The sequence below is a fragment of the Ranitomeya imitator genome, chromosome 3 (assembly GCF_032444005.1).
Source record: "Ranitomeya imitator isolate aRanImi1 chromosome 3, aRanImi1.pri, whole genome shotgun sequence".
In the NCBI taxonomy this organism is placed as follows: Eukaryota; Metazoa; Chordata; class Amphibia; order Anura; family Dendrobatidae; genus Ranitomeya; species Ranitomeya imitator.
The window spans coordinates 780,247,185-780,265,347 of record NC_091284.1 but is presented as its reverse complement, the minus strand read 5'-3'; the positions used below and the strand labels follow the sequence as shown (position 1 = coordinate 780,265,347).

General features: G+C 42.1%; 1 protein-coding gene across 2 annotated transcripts in view; it reads right to left on the bottom strand.

The window, feature by feature from the left end:
- SGCG (sarcoglycan gamma) overlaps positions 1-18,163 on the bottom strand; it is a 352,842-nt gene that overhangs the window by 23,934 nt on the left and 310,745 nt on the right. For both annotated transcript variants that reach the window (XM_069759118.1, XM_069759119.1), the window contains exon 6: positions 3,904-3,976. In XM_069759118.1, coding sequence (XP_069615219.1) covers positions 3,904-3,976 — 73 coding nt within the window. The remainder of the gene's footprint in view (positions 1-3,903; positions 3,977-18,163) is intronic.

Below are 18,163 nucleotides of genomic sequence, written 5' to 3'. Positions count from 1 at the left end.
AGGTATATAATTAGACATTGCTGTTTATATAAAGTCAGCTTTTCACTTTACTATCTTAGATTTTTATTGCCCAGAAACAACATCTTAGTAAACATCTATCGTGTATTTTGAGGTCACAGTAGCTGCAAAATAGAAAAGCAAACCTCCACAAAGAACAGGTAATAGCTGGGCTACTTCAGCAGATATATGACTAGGTGATTTGGTAAAGTATTATTACCAAGGAGCGCGCTGACCTTACTTCAATAATGCAGTGATTCATGACGAGATAATTAGAAAAAGACAAAAGCCTAAATAAAGTACAGTCATTTCATTTGTCAGGGTGCAGATGTTGTCATACCACTTAAATAATGTTAATTATCCTTTCAGATAACATTGGCGCAGAAACACAGCCACTTTGCCTTGAACAAGACATGGACAATACTTGATTTATAGTCAGCGCTGTCACAGACCATAACGCTTTCAGCAAGACTATCCTCAGTGGCCTCTTCCTGCTCGAAGGGTGTCTGACTATTTTCAAGGTATATTGAACCTCTTGCCAAGACAAAGTGGAGACTGAAACTTTTCACCAATAGCTTTGCAGCTCGTAGGTACATATGACAACTATCTAAAGAAAATAGGTTCCTTATTTTCATAAGACTAATCCTTAAATCTAGGAAATATGATGATTTTTTCTCTCTTCCAATGATATATTCCAGACTAAAGAAGTGTATAGCCTAAGATATAAACATGAAAGAATTAGAACCGTTAGTCTTGTTGAAGGGTGTGTTGGAGTAAGATGCACCAATTCATTAGGAAGCATGAGCTTCTCAATTAATTTGGCACATATTGCTGCTAATATGCGCCATCACAAGAAGTGTACTCCTGTCAGCGTACAGTGTTGTCCTCATTTATGTATGTCAGTTTTGGCGGCATCACTCAGCCGTACCCCGTCCCGCTCAACTGGCCAAGACTTGTGTAAAAATGCCAAAAGTCACACAATATTGATTTGCTTAAAAAGTTTATGAAATTTCAAACATTTTTACATCAATTTCTGGCAAGCCATTGCATTTTGGGTGCTTAAATGGTATTGTGTATGATTAAAAAAAATGTGCCACTTTTGTGCATGTGCAGTTTGGGTGTTTCTTGAATGGTTCCCCTTAAAACAAGACAATCACTGACCAAATTCAATTCAAACTGTTTAACTTAGCTTTTCCTGCTCTTTATATATAGCAGACCAGACGAAGCTTTATGGTTTCTGTTACTTTATGAGGTACAATTACCTTGATGACTTCAACACTCAACAGAGGTACAAAGCCATAAAGGGTAGGACTTGACTGAACAGAAAATAACACAGAAAAAAGCGTAACATCTCTCAAACATTCCTGGTTTCTCCACAAAAGCCAGGCTTCAGGACTGTGTTACTTCACTTAGGCCTCAATTGTCTAGAGTTCAATTCCTTGTGCAACTCTTTGGAATTGATAAACCACACAATGAAATTACCCAGGCCAGATCACAAGTCTCCAAGTCACCAGGTCTAAGCTTCAGAAAAACTCAGCTCCACAGACAGCTTCTCTAGCCCAGGTTTGACAAGTGGTCAATGTAATACCTCACTGTCTGCCCACCTGACAACCAGGCTATACTTAGCAAAGCAGCTTAACAGCTTTCTGTTCAAAGATTCATGTAAATATGTTGTATAAATTCTCCAAACAGCTCTCTCCTCAGACCCCACATCATGCCTCTTGCAACCTACCGTAGCTAAACAACCAGTCCTCGGCAGGCCTTCTGTCCACCACCAATCCTAACATCCAATCTGCACAAGCTTCAAGCACAACACAGTATCTTCAAGGTGTTACAGTTCTTAAAGGGAACCTGTCACCACCAAAATCAAAGATTAGCTAAGCCCACTGGCATCAGCGGCTTATCTACAGAATTCTGTAATGCTGTAGATAAGTGCCCGATGTATCCTGAAAGATGAGAAAAAGAGGTTAGATTATACTCACCCAGGGGTGGTCCCACTGTTGTAGGTGTCGCTGTCCGGTCCGGGGCCTACCATCTTCTTATGATGACGTCCTCTTCTTGTCTACACGCTGCAGCTCCGGCGCAGGTGTACTTTGTATGCCCTGTTGAGGGCAGAGCAAAACACTGCAGTGCGCAGGCGCCGGGAAAGGTCAGAGAGGCCCGTCGCCTGCGCACTGCAGTACTTTGCTCTGCCCTCAACAGGGCAGACAAAGTACGCCTGCGCCGGAGCCACTGCGTGAAGACAAGAAGAGGATGTCATCATAAGAAGATGGGAGGCCCTGGACCGGACCGCGACACCTACAACAGCGGGACCACCCCTGGGTGAGTATAGTCTAACCTCTTTTTCTCATCTTTCAGGATACATCGGGGGCTTATCTACAGCATTCCAGAATGCTGTAGATAAGCCCCTGATGCCATTACGATCCCCCACTAAGCGCATCTTCTTTCGCCTGCTTCTTTGTGGGCTCGGACTTCCAGCATGACTAGGTTTCTGATATATCTGCATGCTGTGCCATTACGATCCCCCACTGAGCGCATCTTCTTCAGCCTGCTTCTTTGTAGGCTCGGACTTCCAGCATGACTAGGTCTCTGATATATCTGCATGCTGTGCCATTACGATGCCCCACTGAGCGCATCTTCTTCAGCCTGCTTCTTTGTGGGCTCGGACTTCCAGCATGACTAGGTCTCTGATATATCTGCATGCTGTGCCATTACGATGCCCCACTGAGCGCATCTTCTTCAGCCTGCTTCTTTGTGGGCTCGGACTTCCAGCATGACTAGGTCTCTGATATATCTGCATGCTGTGCCATTACGATCCCCCACTGAGCGCATCTTCTTCAGCCTGCTTCTTTGTGGGCTCGGACTTCCAGCATGACTAGGTCTCGGATATATCTGCGTGCTGTGCCATTACGATCCCCCACTGAGCGCATCTTCTTTCGCCTGCTTCTTTGTGGGCTCGGACTTCCAGCATGACTAGGTCTCTGATATATCTGCATGCTGTGCCATTACGATCCCCCACTGAGCGCATCTTCTTTCGCCTGCTTCTTTGTGGGCTTGGACTTCCAGCATGACTAGGTCTCTGATATATCTGCATGCTGTGCCATGGCGCGGCACATTGTGATGTCATGACATTGCGAAGTGTGTCGCCCGAGGCCTACTAAGATCCTCAGCAGACCCATGATATGACATCATAGGCCTAGTCTGCTAGAAGCCCTGGCATGGAGTAAAGCAGGCTGGAGAAGATGGGTGAAAACAAAAAGAAGACTGAATAGAAAGGGAAGATCAGCTCACCTGCAAGATAAGGATACCAATTGCATAGAGACTTGTAGTACTGTAAGATCCAGAAGAAGGCAAGTTTCCAGCAAAAGGATCCTTTAAAAAACACTTTTTATTGCAACATTAAAATCCTTGTAGGAAAAGTCCTTTCACCAACATAGAAAAAAAGCAGACGAGTTTCAGACACAGTCCTTAGTCTCTGCATTGTATCAAAAAGAAGAGCTGCATAGGAACGGACGGTGGGCTGCGGGGGTGACGGGACCGGTTGAGCGATAAGGTATTTTTTTTTAACCTTTTAATGTCTCTCTTCAGTTCAACAAAATTGTGGACAACTGTTTTTCTGAATTTGTTAGGAGTGAATTACATTCTGGAAAATACAAATTTTAAAACAATTGGAGGAGAATTCAATTTCCTTTTGAATTAATTTGTTCATCTCTATATGTAAGGTCATAAAAATATGATAGATGTCTGCCCAACCTCTGAGGCCTAGATCCATCTCTAGAATGGGGTCTCATCGCTCACCGCTGTCAGAGGAGGGAAGACCACCAGGCATGTATAGCTCTTTTCAGTCATGTCTATTGGCGCTCCAAAAGGAGAAATATAAAAATCAGTATTATTAAAAATCAGTACCTGAGGTGTTTAGATGACTCTGCTCTGACTAGAGGGGTCTCCACAGAATGTTCAAATAAAGCCCCTTCTGGCCCTGCAACACAAATAAAAACAGATTACCAACATTAAAATAATATCCTTACCAGTGAAATCTGGACAATAACATCCTCAGATTCTGAAAGTGAGGTGATTCATTCTCTATTCATCTTCTTGTTTGCTATTTTTGTCCACTTCGCTGCCATTTTTTTCATGTAACTGTGTATTTTTGCATTTTTTACCTGTCCTTTTAATGTTATCTTATAAAAGCTGCTTTATAGCTTTGTATGCATTTTTCATTGATTACATAATTACTTCTATCCCGCACACTCATTCTTGTTGGTTCATTTTACAGTAGTACCAAAATAAATGTGAATTCTAAAATCTCATTCATACAGTAGATTTTTTTCCTTATTTTCTTTTGAGGTTTTTTATATAACAAGATAGAAATTCTTTCAGCGTTTTAGCTGAGTTTTTTACTCATTCATTTGAATGCATAAAAAAAACACATCAAGAATCCACATGAAAAATGCATCAAAAATGTGCGTAATGTACTCAACGTTTTTCCTGGCAAAATCTGGAAAAAAAGGTAGCAAAAAAGCACATTGGCAACACACCCTAAAGATATGTTCCCATGATGAATAATTGACGTGTTTTTGATGTTGTAAATTGTTGGTACCATTTTGGCACCAATTACCTAAATTCGTTTAATTGAAATTTTTATTGTTTTTGAGTGTGTATTTTACATACATTTTTTATTGATTTTTAAAAAAAAATTTCAGCTGCAGCTTCTGTCTCCTTTTGATCGGTCATCTTTTAAATAAAACTACCTTACTTTGCTTTCGCAAGCCAATGTATGCATTTTTTATCTGTGGATTGTTTGTTTGCATCAAAAACACCCCAAATAGTCATTGTGGGAACTTAACTAAAAGCCAATTTCTTTGAAAATATGGATAGTTATGAAAGTTCCTGGCCATTTTAGTGTATGTCTAGTTACACATTTAGGCCCTGACCCATCGAGACCGGCAATGTTGACGTTGGTCTAGATGAGGGGGCGGGCTGAAGTCAGATGCTCCTGATACATTAAAGGGATTCTGTCAGCAGGTTTTTGCTATCTCATCCGAGAGCAGCGTAATGTAGGAGAAGAGACCCTGAATCCAACAATGTATCACTTAGATTATTGGATGCAGCTGTTCTCAAACAAGCAAGAGCTTTTAGATTTGGCAACACAGCAGAGCTGAGAAAGCTACCCCCGCCCACACCAGGCTCACTGTATACACAGTCTATAAACAGTGAGCTGCTTATCACAGAAGGGGTGGAGTCAGAGTAGCAAACACAATGTAGATGTTAAAGTCGGGGCAATGATAATCACTAGGTGATAACACCTTCATTGTAAGTAAATAACAGCACACATCCTGATGTGTGACACATCCTTGAAATTTGGGTTTAACCCCTACATCATGCTGTCCTCAGATTATACAGCAAACACTTGATGACAGATTATTTTTAAGAGGAGCAGGCCTCTTAATGAATCAGGCGCATCTGACAAGTAGTGCACACCTCGCCACAAATGCTTCTCCAGTCTGGGACTAGAGTATGATTTCTGGTAGAATGCACACCAAAACTCATCATTAATTAAACTAGCTGTCTAATGGTGTCTCCCCATTGTACCACAGTTCTGCCACAGGCTACGTGAATTTTGAAGAAGCTGGACAAAACCGGTGCAAGTATGCCAAAAGTTGCATTATTTTTTCTTACTTCCACATTGAGCAAAAATATTGCGAATTTTCAAAGCTGTTTATTCCAAAATTCTGGCGTAATTGCGTTTATTATTTGTGGATATTGACCCAGTTTTTCACGCCGGTCTTGATGAGGGGTTGATGTGGAGTGTGAGGCACCTGATTTGTTAAGAGGCGCACGCATCTTAATGAATCAGGCGAGGCGGTCGAAAGATTTGTGGCATAAAGAATGCCACCACTTGCCATGAATCTGACGAAATGGGGTCGCAACGTACCAATCTCACCCCAGCTGCGCCAACTTTGTTGGAGCTGGGCAAAAATGGCTTGAAAACTCCAAAAGTCGATATATTTTTTGCACAGCCTCATGTTGCAACTTTTCAAAGCTTTTTATGTCAGTTTTCTGGGGTACAAGCTTTGATGAATCACGATCTTAGTGTACAATAGCTGAACTGTATATACACTTCATAAATATGAAGTTCCAAATGCTCGCATAAATCGTGATGGAGCCCTGCCTTTCTGAAATTCACTGTATAAGACTAACAATTTTCTCAAGTTACTTCCTTCTGTTTAGATACAAGGTAATATAAGCCCAATGTTATAGTTTTATACAGATATTCTGATGTTTTTTTCTCAAAAGCCCAGTCCATCAATTAAATCATCTAATTGGACCACAGGAGGTTTGACATTTTGGATAATTATTTTTCATTCCAAGTTTGGGCTTTATGGCTTTATTTCTGCCTAAGATACAGATGTAAAACCGGTGGTGATTACATGGCATTAGAGCTCCACATATCCCATAGGATGAATCCTAAATAATTTTCACATGAGCTTTCTCAGGGTTATTAGAATCATATAACTGACAATAGATTCATAACAAATGTGATGTAGAGATTTCTCTATTCTCCATGTTCTCTGCCCTTAAATGAGAGTTATGTCAGGCAAAATAGTTGGTGTTTTAGGACCAATTGTTTTTACTTTCACAAGGGTAACAGGAGAAAATGGACCCCATTTGCCATGCATGTTCTCCTGAGCTCCATATTACTTAATATGTGGGGGAAAACTACTATTTGGGCGCCCAGCAGGGCTCGGAATGGAAAGAGCGCTATTTTACTTTTTGAATGCAAAATTAGCAAATACCATGTTGCATGTGGAGAGCTGCTGATGTGCCCAAAGAGTGGACCCCTCACAAGTGACCCCATATTGGAAACTAGATCCCCTTAATGAACTTATCTAGATGTGTGGTGAGCACCCTGAACCCCCAGGTGCTTCACAGAAGTTTATAACGTTGAGCTGTGAAAATAAAAAAAAACATTTTTCCCACAAAAATGTTCTTTTAGCACCAATTTTTTTCTTTTCACAAGGGTAACAGGAAAAAATGCACCATAAAATTTGTTGTGCAATTTCTCCTGAAGCATGCCAATACCCACTATGTGGCGATAAACTGTTTAGGTGCATGGCACGACTCAGAAATGATGGAGTTATGTTTTGCAATGCAGTTTTTGATGGACTGTTCTGCGGGTGTCATGTCACATTTGGAGAGCCCCTAATGTGCCTAAACAGTGGAAACCCCAGACAAGTGACCCTATTTTGGAAACTGACCCCTTAGGGAATTTATCTAGATGTGTGCTGAGCACCTTGAACCCACAGGTACTTCACAGAATATTATAACGTTGATCTGTGCAAATGAAAAATAGTAAAAAAAAAATTGTCACAAAAATGTTGTTTTAGTCCCAGTTTTTTTCATTTTCACGAGGGTAGCAGGAGAAAATGGACACAAAATGTGTTGTGCAGTTTCTCCTGAGTACATTGAAAACTACTTTTGAGGTACAGTGCAAAGCTCAGAATGGAAGAAACACCATATTGGAGTTCAGATTTTGCTGGACTGGTTTGAGGGTGCTATGTGACATTGGTAGAGCCCCAGAACAGTGGAACCCCCTATAAGTGACTCCATTTTACAAACTACATCTCTCAGTGAATTCATCTAAGACTGCAGTGATAACATTTACACCACAGATGTGTCACAGAATTTTATACCATTGGGCAGTGAGGAAAAAATAATTCATTTTTGCCACCAAAATTTTGTGTTAGCGACAGATTTTACATTTTCACACTGGGAAATGGGTAAAAATGGCACTGAAATGTGTCCCACAGTTTCAGCTGAATATAGAAATACCCCATTTGTGCCTGTACAATACTGCTAAGACACATAGCGAGACTTGGGAGTGACGGAGCGCTATTTGCCTCCTGGAGTGCAGATTTTCCTAGAATAGTTTACGGATGACAAATATTCCATATACAAAGCCCCTAAGGGTACTTTCACACTAGTGTAGGCCCGACGTACTGACGCACGTTGTGAAAGAAGTGAACAACTTGGGCCGCGGATGCAGTTTTTCAACGCATCCGCTGCCCCATTGTAATGTCCGGGGAGGAGGGGGCGGAGTTTTGGCCGCGCATGCACAGTCGAAAATGGCAGACTCGACGCACAAAAAAAACGTTACATGTAACTTTTTTTGTGCCAAGGGTCTGCCAAAACACGACGCATCTGTCGCAAGACGGATGCGACGTGTGGCCATACGTCGCAATGCATCATTAATGCAAGTCTATGGAGTTTTTTCTCCAAAATGACGCATTGTGACGTACGCCAAACAACGCTAGTGTGAAAGTAGCCTAAGTGCTAGAAGAGCAGAATCCCCCCCCCAAGTGACCCCATTTTGGAAGTTACACCACTTTAGGAATTTATCTACAGGTATAGTGACGATTTTGACTCCATGGGTGTTTGCCAGAAACAAGCAGCAGTGGATGGTGCTGAGTGAAAATTGCAAACTGCCATTCTAGTGCCCAGTTCGTTGTAGTCACCAGTAAGTTGTGGTGTCCAGCTCATGCTTCTGGAGACACGCTCCTGTAAATTAGGCGGCCTCTCATGGCTACAGAAATATCAAACATGTAGACACTAAATGTGGTTTAGGCACACTGTGGGGCTCAGAAGGGAGGGTTTTTTGGATTTGGGAGCGCATAAATTGCTAAATTTCTTTTGGGAGGCAAGGAGCCATATTGCTTTTCCAGAGCCTTTGTTCTACCAGTAACGTGGAAGCCCCCTGTATTTCTGTTAACAGATGACGAAGCTGAGTGGGGACTTTTTTTTTTTTTTGCAGATTGAGCTCAGCCGTTTGTTGGGAATATTTTACATAACATTTGGGATCACATTTATCCTACGCTCTACGCTGAGCACTTACATTGGGGTTTCCATCTAAATCTCCTAGTGATGTGATTCAGATTAAACCCACAAGAGAGACACTTAATATAATGAGGCAGCATAATTACCCTGGACTCTGTCTGGCCTCTGCTCAGCGGTAACCTTATTTTTAGAGGTGCCCAAAACTTCCCCCAGGAAGAATCATCAGCGAAACACGCTTCAGGGTAAGGGGAGGCAGCGTACAGCCATTATCAACATGTCAGCTGTGATTCCCACAGGTAATAAGTACAGTCATGGTCAAAAGTATTGACACCCCTGCAATTCTGTCAGATAATACTCAGTTTCTTCCTGAAAATGACTGCAAACACAAATTATTTGGTATTATTATCTTCATTTAATTTGTCTTAAATGAAAAAACACAAAAAGAATTGTCCTAAAGCCAAATTGGATATAATTCCACACCAAACATAAAAAAGGAGGTGGACAAAAGTATTGGCACTGTTGGAAAAATCATGTGATGCGTCTCTAATTAGTGTAATTAACAGCACCTGTAACTTACCTGTGGCACCTAACAGGTGTTGGCAATAACTAAATCATACTTGCAGCCAGTTGACATGGATTAAAGTTGAATCAACCTCTGTCCTGTGTCCTTGTGTGCACCACATTGAGCATGGAGAAAAGAAAGAAGACCAAAGAACTGTCTGAGGACTTGAGAAACCAAATTGTGAGGAAGCATGAGCAATCTCAAGGCTATAAGTCCAGCTCCAAAGACCTGAATGTTCCTGTGTCTACCGTGCGCAGTGTCATCAAGAAGTGTAAAGCCCATTGCACTGTGGCTAACCTCCCTAGATGTGGATGGAAAAGAAAAATTGACAAGAGATTTCAACACAAGACTGTGCGGATGTTGGATAAAGAACTTCGACTAACATCCAAGCAAGATCAAGCTGCCCTGCAGTCCAAGGGTACAACAGTGTCAACCCGTACTATCCGTCGGCGTCTGAATGAAAAGGGACTGTATGGTAGGAGACCCAGGAAGACCCCACTTCTTACCCCGAGACATAAAAAAGCCAGGCTGGAGTTTGCTAAAACTTACCTGAAAAAGCCTAAAACGTTTTGGAAGAATGTTCTCTGGTCAGATGAGACAAAAGTAGAGCTTTTTGGGCAAAGGCATCAACATAGAGTTTACAGGAGTAAAAAAGAGGCATTCAAAGAAAAGAACATGGTCCCTACAGTCAAACATGGTGGAGGTTCCCTGATGTTTTGGGGTTGCTTTGCTGCCTCTGGCACTGGACTTCTTGACTGTGTGCATGGCATTATGAAGTCTGAAGACTACCAACAAATTTGGCAGCATAATATAGGCCCACTGTGAGAAAGCTGGGTCTCCCTCAGAGGTCATGGGTCTTCCAGCAGGACAATGACCCAAAACACACTTCAAAAAGCACTAGAAAATGGTTTGAGAGAAAGCACTGGAGACTTCTAAGGTGGCCAGCAATGAGTCCAGACCTGAATCCCATAGAACACCTGTGGAGAGATCTAAAAATGGCAGTTTGGAGAAGGCACCCTTCAAATATCAGGGACCTGGAGCAGTTTGCCAAAGAAGAATGGTCTAAAATTCCAGCAGAGAATTGTAAGAAACTCATTGATGGTTACCGGAAGCGGTTGGTCGCAGTTATTTTGGCTAAAGGTTGTGCAACCAAGTATTAGGCTGAGGGTGCCAATACTTTTGTCTGGCCCATTTTTGGAGTTTTGTGAAAAATGATCAATGTTTTGCTTTTTGCTTCATTCTCTTTGTGTTTTTTTCATTTAAGACAAATTAAATGAAGATAATAATACCAAAGAATTTGTGATTGCAATCATTTTCAGGAAGAAAACTGAGTATTATCTGACAGAATTGAAGGGGTGTCAATACTTTTGGCCATGACTGTACACTTTCAAATTTGTCAAGCACTGTTAATGTTCACAGATTTATCTGTTGCACTGAATAAAAATCCCTACAGTCTATGCCACTCTGTGATACTATTTCAAAAACATATAGGAGGAAATTGTCTCGCAGTAGCACTTATTTATATAGTTACATACTATATGTACCCTATGTTTTGTTAGCAGCCACTGTGCATGGACAGCTCACCATCTCCAAGACCCAAGGATCTCAGTGGTGGTTGATGACTTAATGATGTCTAGGCATTAAATCCTTTGAGGGCTGTAATACACTACCCTCACCTAGCCCTATTGACACTTGGAGATGATTGTATTTTAATGCCAAGGTTAGGACAATCAACTATAATTTAGCCATCTAGCTATATGCATTTCCGACTTAAGATTTATCTTTATACTTGTTTAACGATCACTCAGGAGCTGTCATATCTATGACAGCTAAGACTATTCACTGCAGCTGCCTCCGCTGTGTTCTGGCTTGAGGCACCTTTTTATCTCGTTTATGTTGTAAATCTCTCTGTATATACCAGTGCTTCTCACAAAATTAGTATATCATCAAAAAGTTAATGTATTTCAGTTCTTCAATACAAAAAGTGAAACGCATATATTATAAAGAGTCATGTTGATGATTATGGCCTACAGCCAATGAAAACCCAAAAGTAGTGATGAGCGAGTATACTCGTTGCTCGGGTTTTCCCGAGCACGCTCGGGTGGTCTCCGAATATTTATGACTGCTCGGAGATTTAGTTTTCATCACCTCAGCTGAATGATTTACAGCTACAAGCCAGCTTCAATACATGTGGGGATTTCCTAACAAATACCCGGAGACAACCCGAGCAACGAGTATACTCGCTCATCACTACCCAAAAGTCATTATCTCAGTAAATTAGATAAACCAGATAAAACCAGATTGAAAAATGATTTTAAAATACGAAATGTTGGCCTACTGAAATGTATGTTCAGTAAATGCACTCAATACTTGTTTGGGGCTCATTTTTCATCAATTACTGTATCAATGCTGCGTGGCATGGAGGCGATCAACCTGTGGCACTGCTGAGGTGTTATGGAAGCCCAGGTTGCTTTGATAGCAGCCTTCAACTTGTCTGCATTGTTGGGTCTGGTGTCTCTCTTCTTCCTCTTGACAATACCCCATAGATTCTTTATGGGGTTAAGGTCAGGAGAGTTTGCTGGCCAATCAAGCACAGTTATACTGTTGCTTTTATACCAGGTATTATTACTTTTGGCAGTGTGGACAGGTGCCAAGTCTTGCTGGAGAATGAACTTTCATCTCCAAAAAGCTTGTCGGCAGAGGGAAGCATGAAGTGCTCTAAAATTTCCTGGTAAACGGCTGTGCTGGCTTTGGTCTTCATAAAACACAGTGGACCTACACCAGCAGATAACATGGCTCCCCAAACCTTCACTGATTGTGGAAACTTCACACTAGACCTCCAGCAGCTTGGATTGTGCCCCTCCACTCTTCCTCCAGACTCTGGGAACTTGATTTCCAAATGAAATGCAAAATTTACTTTCATCTGAAAAAAACACCTTGGACGACTGAGCAACAGACCAGTTCTTTTTCTCCTTGGCCCAGGTAAGACGCTTCTGGCGTTGTCTATTGGTCATGAGTGGCTTGACACAAGGAATGCGACACTTGTAGCCCATGTCCTGGATACATCTGCGTCTGGTGGCTCTTGAAGCAATGACTCCAGCAGCAGTCCACTCCTTGTGAATCTCCCCCAAATTTTTGAATGGCCTTTTCTTAACAATCCTTTCAAGGCTGCGGTTATCCACGTTGCTTGTGCATCATTTTCTTCCACACTTTTTCCTTCCACCCAACTTTCCATTATATGCTTGGATACTGCACTCTGTGAACAGCCAGCTTCTTTAGCAATGACCTTTAATGGCTTACCCTCCTTGTGGAGTGTGTCAATGACTGCCTCCTGGATATCTGTCAAGTCAGCAGTCTTCCCCATGATTGTGGAGCCTACTAAAACAGACTCTATTTGTAATGACTATATAATATATGAGTTTCGCTTTTTGTATTGAAGAACTGAAATACATTAACTTTTTGATGATATTCTAATTTTGTGAGAAGCGCCTGTATATTGTACATTAAAGCCGGGGTCACACTCAGCATAGAAAAATACTGTCCGTTTTTTACAGGCGTAATACGCAGAAATGATCCCAAAACAGTGATCCGTATGGCATCCGTATGGCATCCGTGCTGTATTTTTTCTCTCGCAACCTTGCAAAATGGACATATAATGGATCCAAGGGCTCAAATATTCTAGAAAACATATATACAGTATATATATATATATATATATATATATGTCAGTGAGACACATATACATTATATATTTATATTTCATACAGCGCTAGATAGCTTAAAAGTCGGTAATTCAATTGCCGGCTTTTGCTATCTCCTTATCAAACCCGACAGGATATGAGACATGGTTTACATACAGTAAACCATTTCATATCCCTTATTTTTTTTACATATTCTTCACTAATAATGTAAGAAGTGTCTGTGTGCAAAATTTGGGAGCTCTAGGTGTTAAAATAAAGGGTTAAATCACGGAAAAACTGGCGTGGGCTCCCACACAATTTTCTCCGCCAGAGTGGGAAAGCCAGTGACTGAGGGTAGATATTAATAGCCTGGAGAGGGTTCATGGTTATTGCCCCCCTGGCTAAAAACATCTGCCCCCAGCCACCCTAGAAAAGGCACATCTGGAAGATGCGCCTATTCTGGCACTTGGCCACTCTCTTCCCACTCCCCTGTAGCTGTGGGATATGAGGTAATAAAGGGTTAATGTCACCTTGCTAATGTAAGCTGAGAAATATACGGCAGATAGGAGCTGCCCCAAAGAGAATCATTGGTCCGTGTGCAATGCGTAGTTTTTGCGCCTCTCTTACGTCCATAAAACTCTCCAGTGTGACGCCGGCCTAAGAGTTAGAGAACAGGAATCATTTTACGAAGAAGGAATCTCTACTAAGCTACACACATACACTGACATAATATTACAAACTAGAAGACTCTTTGTAGGAAGCAATAAATATAATTTCTACTGTAAATATTAACAGAGTAATTACATTTTTTTAATCAATCTGTGATCAGCAAAAATCCTGATTGGGCTTTATTAAAAACTATATGGTAGCCCGATTCTAACGCATCGGGTATTCTAGAATAGGTATGTAGTTTATTTATGAAGATTTTCGAATAATACATTGAATACACAGGATTCGGCCGGCCAGGCGTGACCAATTAGTGAAGCGTGGTTCAAATCCCGCACCAATTCGTGGCCGGACTGCGCCTGTCGCTGATTGTTCGTGGCCGGCCACGTAGTATATAGCACAGCCACATAGTATATGACAGCCGATGTAGTAAATAGCACAGCCACGTAGTACATAGCACAGCCACGTAGTATATAACAGCCCATGCACGGAGTATAAAACACAGCCCACGTAGTGTATAACACAGCCCATGTAGTGTATAACACAGCCCATGTAGTGTATAACACAGCCCACGTAGTGTTTAACACAGCCCACGTAGTGTTTAACACAGCCCACGTAGTATATAGCACAGCCCACGTAGTATATTGCACAGCCACGTAGTATATAACACAGCCCACGTAGTATATAGCACAGCCACGTAGTATATTGCACAGCCACGTAGTGTATTGCACAGCCCATAGTATATTGCACAGCCCACGTAGTATATTGCACAGCCACGTAGTATGTAGCACAGCCAACGTAGTATATTGCACAGCCAACGTAGTATATTGCACAGCCCACGTAGTATATTGCACAGCCACATAGTATGTAGCACAGCCCATGTAGTATATTGCACAGCCCATGTAGTATATTGCACAGCCCACGTAGTATATTGCACAGCCCACATAGTTTGTTGCACAGCCACGTAGTATATTGCACAGCCACGTAGTATATTACACAGCCCAAGTAGTATAAAACACAGCCACGCAGTACATTGCACAGCCCACGCAGTATATTGCACAGCCCACGTAGTATATAGCACAGCCACACAGTATATAGCACAGCCACTTAGTATATTGCACAGCCCACGTAGTATATAGCAATGTTGGCTTCATATCCCTGTTAAAAAAAAGAATTAAAATAAAAACTAGTTATATACTCACTCTCCGTCGTCCCCCCGGATGCAGCCGAGGTGTTTACTGATGCTCCTCGCGACGCTCCGGTCCCAAAAGTGCATTGCGGTCTCGCGAGATGATGGCATAGCGGTCTCGCAAGACCGCACGTCATCATATTGTGAGATCGCAATGCATGGAGCAGTCACCGGAGCGTCGCGAGGAGCGGGAAAGGTCTGTTCTGTATCCGAGGGGCCGACGGATGTTGAGTATATAACTATTTTTTATTTTTTTAATAATTTTTAACATTAGATCTTTTTACTCTTGATGCTGCATAGGCAGCATCAATAGTAAAAAGTTGGTCACACAGGGTTAGTTGCAGCGTTAACGGACTGCGTTACACCGCGGCATAACGCGGTCCGTTAATGCTGCCATTAACCCTGTGTCAGTGCTGACTGGAGGGGGGTATGGAGCGGGCACTGATGGCTGGGGAGTAGGGAGGGGCTAATTCTCTGCCGGACTGTGCTCATCGCTGATTGGCAGCGACGTGGGATTTCTGGGACAGACAAACAGACGGAAGTGACCCTTAGACAATTATATAGTAGATGAGGTAAATAAATCTCATTTATAATCTAATATCTCAGTAAATGCTTGGAGAGATTATTGTTCCTTTAGTCTCAGGTTTTACATATTAGATATTTTATTTCTTTGTCAAGTATCTATTGGTATAATTTGTATTAAAACAGTATTCTCATTAATCTCTGTTTCATTAAGAACAGAATAAAATTGGAGCTGCAGTTATCCAAAAACTTCTGTGTAATGTATATGTGTCATGGAGTTACAGTGACAGTGTGGAGCCAGAAGACCACAGCGTCTGATTGCTCCTACTTTAGCGCTGAGAAGAAGCACCTCTCCTTAATTTTAAATGTGTTTATTCCTTCTGGCAGAACAGGGATTAATCGGCCATGTTGGAAATCCTTGTGCTCACAGCTGGGCTCGGTTAGCCACTCCCTTTCACTTTATAATCTGGGTACTGATACAAATCCTTGTCATAGTAACATAGTAACATAGTTAGTAAGGCCGAAAAAAGACATTTGTCCATCCAGTTCAGCCTATATTCCATCATAATAAATACCCAGATCTACGTCCTTCTACAGAACCTAATAATTGTATGATACAATATTGTTCTGCTCCAGGAAGACATCCAGGCCTCTCTTGAACCCCTCGACTGAGTTCGCCATCACCACCTCCTCAGGCAAGCAATTCCAGATTCTCACTGCCCTAACAGTAAAGAATCCTCTTCTATGTTGGTGGAAAAACCTTCTCTCCTCCAGACGCAAAGAATGCCCCCTTGTGCCCGTCACCTTGTCAAAGCTAGCTTTATTGCTGCATGGCTAATGGAGGGAGAGGTGTTCATATGAAAAGGAGAGTTGGACGAGTTATTGGTGACTGTTGCTTGGATTGTATGCGTAATTCTGTATCCTTCTCTGTTTTTGTTTTTCTCCTACCTCCACACCCCAATGCATTCCTCTGTTATATGTGAGTGAATATTTTGTATGTCTGGAGTTTTCTGTTAACCTTTGTTTGTGTTGCCTTGTTTGTCGGGTTGGTGTACTACAGTGCACAGTAGTGTCCCCTATTCCCTGGGTGGGGGAAGAGAACAGACAGAGGCCTAAGGGCAAGGGTGAAAAGGCAAGGGTGGTGGCCCGGCATCTTCGCCATCTGAAGTATTCTGAGGAGCAGGGCAAGTTAGGGCACCCTCTAGTGTTAGGGACAGGAGAGGAGCCCCTGTTTCCGGGTCACCCGACAGCTGAGACATGACAATATGTAAGTGCAATGTGACGTTAGTCACTACTCCACAGACAAGCCGTGAGGCTGAGAAGTCAAGAGGTCAGAAGTCAAAAGCTAGGAGGGGACGTCTTAGACCGATGGGGTGAGACAAAGGCTAAGTCAGGTAATATTTAGTTGTCAGAATTCCAAGAAGGTAGAAGATCACGACAAAAGGGCTAGGCAAACGGATAGCCAAGGCAAATCCAAGGTCAAGCAGCAAAGATCAGATTAAAAGACTAGGAGCACAGAGCAAACACACATCTCTTGGGCAAAGCTACAGTTGGCAGTAATCTGAGGTGTAAAGTTGGCTAAATAGCCAGGTAATTTCTTTGAACATTAGAGACATGGATGAAGCCCGACATACCCTGGTCATGATTGGACGTCTAAACTGTCACTCAAGACACTGACTTCCCAGCATGCTCCAGTATCCGATTGATGGCTAAGCTGTCAATCACCATACAGACAGCTTATCACACCTCTGTCCTAGATTGGACGGCAGAACTGTCATTCACTGTGTCCGAACACACTCATAGGAGGAATCATGACATACACAATATACAATGTCCTGTAACATACACATAGGTACAACTGTAACATCCAGCACTCATCCACCTCATTTATAGAGCAGCAGGAGTCAGATCCTTGGTCATGATGAAAGGGAAAACGACATGGCTTGGGCAGTCAGAGTAAGTGCAATGTGTGTGCAGAGATTGTGTGTGCAGTGCTTATGTGTGCAGAGGTTGTATATGCAGAGACTGCGTGTGCAAAGATCTTGTGTGCAGAGATTGTATGTGCAGATATTATGTGTGCAGAGATTGCGTGTGCAGAGACCGTGTGCAGAGATCAAGTGTACAGTGATTGTATATACGGATATTATGTGTGCAGAGATTGTATGTGCAGAGATTATGGGTGCAGAGACCGTGTGTGCAGAGATCGCGTGTGCAGAGATCAAATGCACAGAGATCTTGTGTGCAGAGATCGTATATGCAGATATTATGTGTGCAGAGATCGTGTGTGCAGAGACCGTGTTTGCAGAGACCGTGTGTGCAGAGATCGTGTTTGCAGAGACCGTGTTTGCAGAGATCGTGTGTGCAGAGATCATGTGTGCAAATAATTGTCCAGACAACAAAGCACTGTAATGGAGAACTGGAGCCCAATAAAGAAGAGTTACAGCCTGTGTTCTTGTTGCTACAATCTCTGCAATTAAAAATCTGGTTACCTATAAGAACTCTTAACATTTTTATCACTTTCCCTTCTGCACCTGACAGACTGCGGTGTCTTAGATTTCCTCTGGTAGAATAAAGACATCTTAGTCATATCTATGACAATGTGAACTTTTTTTGACTGTTCGTCTGCAACTATCGGCTGTAAATACACAAAATATTTACAGTTTTTGACTATATTACTATAATTTTCTATTTTTAATCTCGGTAAGCACCTAA